The sequence below is a fragment of the Hyla sarda genome, chromosome 13, assembly GCF_029499605.1.
Source record: "Hyla sarda isolate aHylSar1 chromosome 13, aHylSar1.hap1, whole genome shotgun sequence".
Taxonomy (NCBI): domain Eukaryota; kingdom Metazoa; phylum Chordata; class Amphibia; order Anura; family Hylidae; genus Hyla; species Hyla sarda.
The window spans coordinates 42,874,150-42,885,401 of record NC_079201.1 but is presented as its reverse complement, the minus strand read 5'-3'; the positions used below and the strand labels follow the sequence as shown (position 1 = coordinate 42,885,401).

Sequence of the window (11,252 nt, the reverse complement as noted above, 5' to 3'; positions counted from 1 at the left end):
TGGTCGGTTTCTTCCTTTCAGGCAACAAGTGGTGCCCGGTGGCGAGGTTGTCGCAACTGGTAAACTTTCTCCGCGACAAGCCTTCGGAGTCGCCACTGTTGCCTTTCAGTGCGGGGGCTCTGTCCACCTCTTAATTCATATCACATGTCCGCACATTGCTTCGTACATTAGGCTACAACCCTAGGAAATATTCAGGACACTCATTTCGGATAGGAGTTGCATCTGCGGCCTCCAGGCACAAAGTGCCAACACATTTGATACAGAAGTTGGGCAGATGGCGCTCTGACGCATACACCACTCATGTCCCAGATCCCTCGAGGGAGATGGTAGATGCATTTCACTATTTGGCTTTATAATAAACATTACTCAAGTTACCCTAAATGGTGTTGTCTTTTTTGCCCTCTAAAGGCGGACCCTCGGCGCGGTTTTCAGGCACACCACAACCGCTGTTCTAGGGGGGCAGGTAGATGTTAAGTTACAGTGATATTAATCATGTTTCTTTCAGGTTTCCCTGGTGGCAGGTAACAGGTAAGGAAAAAGCTGAGTTGGAGGTACTCAATCTGCTTAGTATGTATTGTCCGAGATCTCTATCCTGGTGGAATCCTCAGACCACCTTGAAATTAAAGGAAAAGTAGTGATAGTAGTGGATGAGATCTCAAGGACTGGGGAATAAAGGGTGTGAAGTGGCTGGAATAAAAGATGATGCAGGGAGTTGAATGAATGAGTGGATACAAAGTGATGGATGCGAATATAGATAGTGCGGCTTAGAGAATGACTCAGAGGATTTGTGATGCTTATTAGATGCAAGGCTGGTGATTAAGTATGGAAAGATAGAGAGGTATATGTATAGTGTATATGCAAATGAATGGTGACTGTTGTGTGTATGTCTACTATGTTGCAAAATGAATCAGGTGTTGCTGAACTAACTACTGCAATAGATGTGTGGATAAAATTGATGTACTAAATATCCAGGGTACAACACATTTATTAATCAAATAAAAACAAAATAATTGTTAAGTCAATTTAAACAGTTATGTAGAAATGTGGAGTAAGAGTGCAGGGCCCTTGCACTCTTTCCCACCTGTTGTAATTAAAAGGTACAGATGAATATATAAAAAGATGTGAAATAAAACACACAGTATATGTGATTAGATGACAACACACTCTCAGTTTGAAAGTTCAGTGGTGGTTAGAGGCAGATCCACTTATGTGTACTTGCAACCTCTGGAGACCCCCAGTCTGGGGCCCACCGTTGCAAGAAAAACAGAGGTACGGCTCAGCCGTTTTTAAATAAAGTACAGTGGTGGGGATAAATAACAAGTCACTTAATCCGTAGGTTCAGGGGTATAGATAACAATGTCTCTACTGAAGGTATGGTTAGATGGTTCCTGCATACACAGCGCGGCGGCTGTGCAATAGTGCAAATGAATTGGCGGCTCTGCGGCCGTAAAAATAAAGTCTTTGGTACTGTGTACCGCTTACCCGTCCTGTGGGTAGGTGGAGTGAGGCTCTGCGAGATGGGGTCCCAATGTCCGTGGCGCTGGGATGTCCTGGCGTTGCGGTCTGTCTGCCGATAGGCCGGTCGCCTAGTCCGTGCGCTGAATTTGTCGGTCTCTGAGGGGGTCTCTGTCTTTGTGATAATGCTGGTAATGCTCGGTACTCCTTGGTAATAGCCGTGGAGCGCTCTGCGATAGCTGTAGGTGGTGACTTGAGATTGTGAACGTGGGGTATCTGGTGGTGATCTCTAGAGAGGTGTGTCAGGCAGTGTGAGAGTAATCAGACGCGTTTCGGACTATCGTAGTCCTTCCTCAGTGAACGGTAAGACTACGTACAGTGATAAGTCCTGACCACAAACAGTATTAGTTTTTACTTGCTCTGGCCGGCCCCTGCCTGCAGCCACACACGGGAGCTGGCCTGGGCAGATAATCAGAAGTTTTCCCATCCCGGTTCTCAATACCCGGCGTATAAGACGACCCCCGACTTTTCAGAAGAAAATTCAGGGTTAAAAAGTCGTCTTATACGACGGGATATACGGTACTTATAACATCTATAAGTGTTATGTGGGATGTGCTGACCAAATTATGTTTTTTGGTTTTTTTTGTACTTAATGGTTAAAAAAGTGCTAGAAAAAGTCACAGTGTAGCCCTAGCTTCACTAGTTTTACTTTTATTGGGTATTGTCGATTATGGTTTAGCTTCTTTTTTCAAATAAATACATGAAGTTTTGTTTTTAAAACATATGTTTGAAAGAAATATCTTTAATTATAAGAAGCAGAACATTTTCAATACAAAGAGATGATCAAGGATTATACTTTATCAAGACTAAACATCCACCGGTAGCTGAAAATCTTTCAAGGTGTAAAAGGCTATTTCTCCACAGTCCACCAGAGCGAATAGAACTGGTATTTCTCCACTTTGGTATGCCAGATTTTTTATGGTTTGCAATGAAGGGATCAGCTCATCAAATCTACAGGTAGAAAGACAGAAGATATACTGTTTGATGTTGACAAGCAAGATTAAATGCTTTAAAATATAAATGATAACATTATAATGACTTAAACAATGCTATGCTATTGACTTGAGCTCAGCTTTTAGGCATGGGGAAGTATTACAGGGGAGCCCCTTCTAGTAGCCACAAGATACCTTTTCTGGGAGTCTCCACAACAACACCCCTGAGATCAACTCCTACTGATTGGGTCAGAAAAAACACAGAGAGGTTAAATTCCCCACCCCTTCCTGTCCACACCAGTGTATTTACAAACAACACCGAAGGGAAAAGGAAACAAGTGCTAAAGAACACCAGATCAAGAAAACAAACGGTGGGATATATGGGTGCTGTCGTGGAGACTCCCAGAAAAGGAATTATCAGTGAGTATAATTCACTGTTTCCCCCATCGCCTCCATGACAGCACCCCTGAGAAATACTAAAGATACAGATTAGGGAGGGACATTTGCACTAAGGCCTTTACGTCTAAAGGCCATATCCTCATTAGACATACTGTCGATTCTGTAGTGTTTAGAAAAAGTGTGAAGACTCTTTCAGGTGGCAGCCTTATAGATCTGCTCTACTGAAGCCCCTGCTCTCTCTGCCCAGGAAGAGAAAACTTCTCTAGTTGAATGGGCTTTCATCTGAAGAGGAGGTTTCCCTCTGGCTACATAAGCTTCAGAAATCGTTGTCTAAATCCTATGGAACTTTAATCCTATGGAACAGACTTCCTACCTCTATTAGAGCCAGCAAACTGGACAAAGAGATTGTTATCCTTTCTCCACTGACTAGTTCTATCTATATATAGGAGAACTTATTTTCTAACATCTAAAAGACACTATGGGGGAGATTTATCTAAACCTATCCAGAGGAAAAGTTGCTAAGTTGCCCATAGCGACCAATCAGAGAGCTTCTTTCTTTTTTCAGAGGCCTTTTAAAACATGAAAGAAATTCTAATTGGTTGATAAATCTAGCAACCCATACATTATTAGCTACTTTAACCTGATAGAGCACTAAGGGCTGATACCTGTACTTTGAGGGTACTAGGGGAAAGACCGAAATCAAATCCCTGCTGAAGGAAGTCTAAAATCTTAGGAATGACAGGAGTGTCAATAGAAAAGTCATCCCCACACCAAGAAATATATTTCTTCCATACTTTAGAGTAGATTTTAGAGGTCATAGTTTTACGGCTTGCTAGAAGCGTATTATATCCCTATAAATATTGATGGTATGCGCTGCTGGAGAGAGTATATTGTTAATAGAGGGAAAGAGGAAGGAAAAGCATACCTGTTCTTGTAGGGCAGAAGGGTGTTTCAGTACTGACACTTTACTATGAAACAGGTATGTAGAGTAATGCTGGAGGTTAGACTGAAGGCTTGATTGAGCTGAATCAAACACACAAAAAAAGTAGGTAATTGCTACTGAATCATCTAAAATTTCTACTGTATGTGCTTATAGATGTACTGCTGGCGTGTTATTCCCGTAACTTACACAGCTCAGCAGCAGCTGAGCGTGTTGGCGCCGTTCGTGTGGCTGGTTGCTATGGGTGATGCCCGTTCAATTATGTGGATTATTGCGTACTGCGCATAATTATAAAAAAACAACAAAGTTAGGGAACCAGAAGTAATTTACAATTTACATTTACAAATGCGCTCAGATATCTGTCAAAGATCCTGCACTAGTAGTCAACAGAGCTTGCGTGTCTCAAGCAAAGAAGCAATACCTGAGTTCAAGTGTAACTTTGATAGTACATAGTTGTAACACGGATTACCAGTTCAGTTCGGTTCTGGCGCGGTGATTCCGTCTCTGTGTCCATGGAGTTTCCTCCTGAGATGCAGCGGGAGATCGCCCTGGCCGGTGGCGTCTCAACCAAGCTGCTGTGCTGTGTGAAAGCAAAGTGAGGAGTAGTGATGTCACTATGGCAGCTCCCATGGTCCACAATACCCTCGACGTGTTTCGGAAACTTAGGGCGGTTTCCTTCGTATAGAGTGGTGCTGAGGTAGCTGCATCCTCTCTTATTCTTGTCAATGCACTTATAGGTTTTAACCAAGGATTGCTGCGGAGATGGTGTGGAGATGGCCTATAGTTGTGGAGGTGGCGAGGTATGTGATGTGACGGCAGTGAGGGAGAGCCGGAATGAAATATGGAGCCGCCAGATGTGAATTTCCGGTACGGGACCATGGTGAAAACCCAGGGGGGAAGTAAGATGCAGAACAAGGTGGACTGAAGAGAACTGAAGTATAAAGTAATGTATAGAGTGGCGAAGAATCGGAAAATAAAGTAAAGAAAGGGGGACCTTTCCGGTCCCCCTTTATGCCACCTCCACAGCTATAGGCCGTCTCCACACCATCTCCGCAGCAATCCTTAGTTAAAACCTGCAAGTGCATTGACAAGCCTAAGAGAGGATCCAGCTACCACAGCACCACTCCAGATGAAGGAAACCGCCCCAAGTTTCCGAAACGTGTTGAGGGTATTGTGGACCATAGGAGCCGCCGTAGTGACGTCACTACTCCTCACTTTGCTTTCACACAGCACAGCAGCTTGGTTGAGACGCCACCAGCCGGGGCGATCTCCCGCTGCATCTCAGAAGGAAACTCCATGGACACCGAGACGTAATCACCGCGCCAGAACCGGAAGACCCTCCACACCGCTAGTGACCGGTAATCAGTGTTACAACTATGTACTATCAAAGTTACACTTGAACTCAGGTATCACTTCTTTGCTTGAGACACGCAAGCTCTGCTAACTACTAGTGCACGATCTTTGACAGATCTCTGAGCGCATTTGTAAAAATTTCTAATAAACAACAAAGTTAGGGAACCATTAGTATTATGCACAGTACGCCATAATCCACATAATTGAACGGGCATCACCCATAGCAACCAGCCACACGAATGGCGCTAACACACTCAGCTGCTGCTGAGCTATGTAAGGTATGGGAATAACACGCCAGCAGTACATCTATAAGCACATACAGTAGAAATCTTAGATGGTTCAGTAACAATTACCTACTTTTTTTGTGTGTTTGATTCAGCTCAATCAAGCCTTCAGTCTAACCTCCAGCATTACACTACATACCTGTTTCATAGTAAAGTGTCAGTACTGAAACACCCTTCTGCCCTACAAGAAGAGGTATGCTTTTCCTTCCTCTTTCCCTTTATTAACAATATACTCTCTCCAGCAGCGCATACCATCAATATTTATTTGTATCTCTACTTACTGCACAACATACAGGGACATGTGCTGATTTGGTTTTGCTGCAGCTAGAGATATATATTCCACTCATTCCATTCCAGCACTGGTGACATCCAGATCGTATTATATCCCTCTAGGAAAACCCTTCCTTCAGCAGAATGGATTTCTCAATTTCCAGGCTGACAAGCTGAGTCTCTGAATCTGATCATGAAGAAAATTGACCTTGATATAACAGGTCCTTTTGCGGAGGAAACCTGTTGGGCTCTTCCAGACTCATGGCCATAAAGAGAGTGACCCACCCCCTCTTTGCCCAGTATAGTGCTACAAGGATCTACAAGGAAATTAAAGGAAGTGAATAAAGGCATAGCCTATTTTGAGTTAGACCATTTACTGCTGTTGGATTGAGGGAATAGAACTGATCTAATTCGTGATTTTTCCGGGTTGCAAAAAGATCCACTTGAGGAACCCCTCCGTTTGTCCGTAATCATCTTGAATGCCCAAGGGGCCAAAGACCACTCCCCCGGCCCAGGTCTATCGAGTGTCTGCTCAAGAAGTCCGCTTTCAGATTTCAGACACCCTTGATATGGGCTGCAGTCATGGAGAGTATTTTTTTTCTGCCCAGGAAAATATATGATTTGAATTTGACTGAAAGGCACTTCTTGTACTGTTTTTGGTCTTGCACTTTTATAACAGTTTTCTGGGAGTTGGTTTAGGTGTACATGGCCTCTCATCTCAGCCTTACTTGTCCTCTCCCCTCACATTGGTGTAAGTTTGAGATTGGTTCTATATATATATATTCACTGCTGCTTTTAAAATCCATACTATATTGCTGGATATCTAATTTACCTCCCTCTACTCATCTTCTTGTAAAACTTGTATTTTTTTTTTTCCATATACAAGATTGTTCCTCACCTGGGCTACATTCCCACCTCGATTCCCTGCACATATCAGACAAAAAAAACTGAAGAAATGCTTTGGGCTCACTAAGTGGTACTTGGAGCAATTCATAAGCGGTGGAGATCCACTAGGTGCTGACTGACAGCACTTACCCCTTATCTTCATGGCGTACTTTCAGAGGACCGGAGTTCACCTCTTGTGCTATATGGATCCATTTTATGGTTGTATTGCATGTCTGTTCTTTTTCCCTGTTTAGATCTAGAGTAACAGCAAAAATTGAACCCAGACGTCCTCCACTATATGCCTTTAGTAATTCCTCTACCCTCTCTGCTGTATTGTCATACTAAACCCAGTCCTTCCTTTCCCTGTTTCCTCTCCCTTGATTGTTGAATTTCTTGAACATTTTACAAACATTATATTTTTTAAAACAATTATTCATATCAACCTCTCCTTTCCTATTTTCTAAATAAATAAAAAGACACATCTGGTTTTGCCACCACTTTTAAAATAATACCATAATGAAACTGCATGGTTAAAGGTAAATGTAAAACTTTTTAAACCTTTTTATGGTAAATGGTAAAATTGGAAAAAAAACTAATGCTAGAATTGCCGTTTTTTTTATAATAACTTCATAGATCAGACAAAAAAATTAGTGAACAAAAAGTCTTATCATAACAAACACAGTATAGAAAAGACTGCAGATCTTATTTTCTTCTTAATATTTTCCTCCTTGTACTTTGTAATGGCAGCACTCATTTTACCACATAATCTAGGGCGAATCAAAAACTATTTGTGGGTGAAACAGTTTTGAAACTTTTGGGGGGTCCCATAGAAATACTTAATGTAGATAAGAACAAATTGGCCAATCTAGTCTACCCAATATTCTGAATACTATCAATATTCCTTGGCACTATTTTATATGAAAGGTAGCCTTATTCCTATCCCATGCATGCTTTGCATGCCTAAACTCCTTCACTTTATTCACAGCTACCATTTCTGCAGGAAGGTCCCTTAACCTTTCCTGGTAAATTTTATCCTGCAATCAATGAACTAGTTTACTAGCTCTTCTCTGAACTCTATCCAAAGTATCTATATCCTTCTGGAGATATGGTCTCCAGTACAGTACTCCAAGTGAGGTCTCACAAGTGCTCTGTACAGTGGCATGAACACTTCCCTCCTTCTACTGCCAATACTTCTTCCTATACACCCAACCATTCTGCTACCATTTCCTGCTGCTCTAACATTGTTTGCCTAACTTTAAATCTTCTGAAATAATGATCCTTAATTCCATTCCTTAGATGCTGAGGTTAGGACTGTATCAAATATTCTATGCACCCATGGTGCATTATCTTTCACTTATCCATATTAATTAGGATGTCTGATCATTCTTCTAGCTTACTCAAATCCTTTTCTATTTGGTGTATCCCTACAGAAACATCAACCCTGTTACAAATCTTTGTGTCACTAGCAAAAAGACATACCTTACCAATGAGAGCTTCTGTAATATCACTATTAACCCCTTAAGGACCAGGCCAATTTTCACTGTAGGACCAGAGCGTTTTTTGCACATCTGACCACTTTCATTTTAAGCATTAATAACTCTGGAATGCGTCTACCTTTCATTCTGATTCAGAGATTGTTTTTTCGTGACATATTTTACCTTATGTTAGTGGTAAAATTTTGTCGATACTTGCATAATTTCTTGGTGACAGATTCCAAAATTTGATAAAAAAATTGAAAATGTTGCATTTTTCTAACTTTGAAGCTCTCTGCTTGTAAGGAAAATAGACATTCCAAATAAATTATATTTTGTCACAATTACAAGATGTCTACTTTATGTCTGCATCATAAAGTTGACATGTTTTTAATTTTGGAAGACATCATAGGGCTTCAAAGTTCAGCATCAATTTTCCAATTTTTCACAAAATTTTCTAAGTTGTAATTTTTCATCGACCAGTTAAGTGGATTTGAAGGGCTTTCTTATTAGGAATACCCCACAAATGACCCCTTATAAAAACTGCACCCCTTAAAGTATTCAAAATGACATTCAGTAAGTGTGTTAACCCTTTAGGTGTTTCACAGGAATAGCAGCAAAATGAAGGAGAAAATTCAAAATCTTCATTTTTTTTTATACTCGCATGTTCTTGTAGACCCAGTTTTTGAATTTTTACAAGGGGTAAAAGGCGAAAAATACACTCAAAATTTGTAACCCAATTTCTCTTGAGTAAGGAAATACCTCTTATGTGTATGTCAAGTGTTCGGCGGGCGCAGTAGAGGGCTCAGAAGGGAAGGAGTGACAATGGGATTTTGGAGAGTGAGTTTTTCTGAAATGGTTTTTGGGGGGCATGACACATTTAGGAAGCCCCTATGGTGCCAGAACAGCAGAAAACCCCCAACATGGCATACCATTTTGGAAACTACAGCCCTCAAGGCACGTAACAAGAGGTCCAGTGAGCCTTAGCACCCCACAGGTGTTAGAACACTTTTCCTTAAAGTCAGATGTGTAAATGAAAAGTTTATTTCCCAAATTTACCATTTTTATAAAGGGTAATGGGAGAAAATGCCCCCCAAAATTTGTAACCCCATCTGAGTATGGAAATACCCCATGTTAGGATGTAAAATGCTCTGTGGGCGAACTACAATGCTCAGAAGAGAAGGAGTCACATTTGGCTTTTGGAAAGCAAATTTTGCTGAAATGGTTTTTGGGGGGGTATGTTGCATTTAGGAAGCCCCTATGGTGCCAGAAAAGCAAAAAAAAAACAACATGGCATACTATTTGGGAAATTACACCCCTCAAGGAATGTAACAAGGGGTACAGTGAGCCTTAAAGGGGTATTCCCACCCTAGACATCTTATCCCCTATCCAAAGGATAGGGGATAAGATGTCTGATCGCGGGGGTCCCACCGCTGGGGACCCCCGCATTATTGCATGTGGCACCCACCTGTTTTTTCACCGGAACCGCTGGAGGGTCTGAGTCGCGACTACGGGAACGGAAGTCCGTAATGTCAGGACTCCGTTTGGATAGGATAGGGGATAAGATGTCTAGGGTGGGAGTACCCCTTTAACACCTCACAGGTATTTCACGACTTTTTGTTAAAGTTGGATGTGTTAATAAATAAATAAAATCACTAAAATGCAGGTTTTTCCCCCAAATTTTACATTTTTACAAGTGGTAATAGGTGAAAATGACCCCCAAAATTTGTAACCCCATTTCTTCTGAGTATGGAAACACCCCATGTGTGGACATCAAGTGCTCTGCTGGCGCACTACAATGTCCAGAAGAGGAGGAGCACCATTGAGCTTATGGGAGAGATAATTTGTTTGGAATGTAAGACGGGGGCCATGTGCATTTACAAAGCCCCCCGTGGTGCCAGAACAGTGGACCCCCCCCCCCCCACATGTGACCCCATTTTGGAAACTAGACCCCTCACAGAATTTAATAAGGGGTGCAGTGAGCATTTACACCCCGCTGGCGTTTGACAGATCTTTGGAACAGTGGGCTGAGCAAGTGAAAAATAAAATTTTTCATTTTCACAGACCACTGTTCCAAAAATCTGTCAGACACCTGTGGGGCGTAAATGCTCACTGCACCCCTTATTACATTACATGAGGGGTGTAGTTCCCGAAATGGGGTCACATGTGGCCCACTGTTCTGGCACCACGGGGGGCTTTGTAAACACACATGGCCTTCAATTCCAGACAAATTTTCTCTTCAAAAGCCCAATGGTGCTCCTTCTCTTCTGAGCATTGTAGTGCACCCACAGAGCACTTTACATCCACATATGGGGTATGTTCTTACTCAGAAGAAATGGGGTTACAAATTTTGGGGGGCTGTTTTCCCATTTTCCCGTGTGAAAATGAAAAATTTTGGGTAACACCAGCAATTTTTAATTTTTTTTCATTTTCCCATCCAACTTTAACGAAAATTCGTCAAACACCTGTGGGGTGTTAGGGCTCACTATACCCCTAGTTACGTTCCATGAGGGGTGTAGTTTCTAAAATGGGGTCACATGTGGGTATTTATTTTTTTGCGTTTATTTGAAAATCAGCCACCTCTGTGCAAATCACCAATTTAGGCCTCAAATGTACACCTTGTGCGCCCGTTGAGCATTTTACGCCCACATATGGGATATTTCCGTACTCACCAGAAATTGCGTTACAAATTTTGGGGGTCTTTTTTTTCCTTTTACCTCTTGTGAAAATAAAAAGTATGGGGCAACACCAGCAAGTTAGTGTAAAACTTTTATTTTTTTTACACTAACAGGCTGGTGTAGACCCCAACTTTTCCTTTTCATAAGGGGTAAAAGGAGAAAAAGACCCCTAAAATTTGTAGTGCAATTTCTCATATGTGGCCCTAAACTGTTTCCTTGAAATACGACAGGGCTCTGAAGTGAGAGAGCGCCATGCATATTTGAGGACTAAATTAGGGATTGCATAGGGGTGGACATAGCGGTTTTCTACGCCAGTGATTCCCAAACAGGGTGCCTCCAGCTGTTGCTAAATTCCCAGCATGCCTGGACAGTCAGTGGCTGTCTGGAAATGCTGGGAGTTGTTGTTCTGCAACAGCTGGAGGCTCCGTTTTGGAAACACTGCCGTACAATAAAGTTTTTCATTTTTATTGGGGGGGGGGGGGGGGACAGTGTAAGGGGGTGTATATGTAGTGTTTTACCCTTTA

At 42.0% G+C, this 11,252-nt stretch overlaps 1 protein-coding gene across 3 annotated transcripts in view; it reads right to left on the bottom strand.

Annotated features, from left to right (window-relative positions):
* Window positions 1-1,047: 1,047 nt before the first annotated feature.
* TSEN54 (tRNA splicing endonuclease subunit 54) overlaps window positions 1,048-11,252 on the bottom strand; it is a 217,061-nt gene continuing 206,856 nt past the window's right edge. Inside the window, exon 11 of one of the 3 annotated variants that reach the window (XM_056550327.1) lies at window positions 1,048-2,466. In XM_056550327.1, coding sequence (XP_056406302.1) covers window positions 2,322-2,466 — 145 coding nt within the window. In that variant the 3' untranslated portion in view covers window positions 1,048-2,321. The remainder of the gene's footprint in view (window positions 2,467-11,252) is intronic. The other 2 variants (XM_056550325.1, XM_056550326.1) reach the window with 2 other exon arrangements.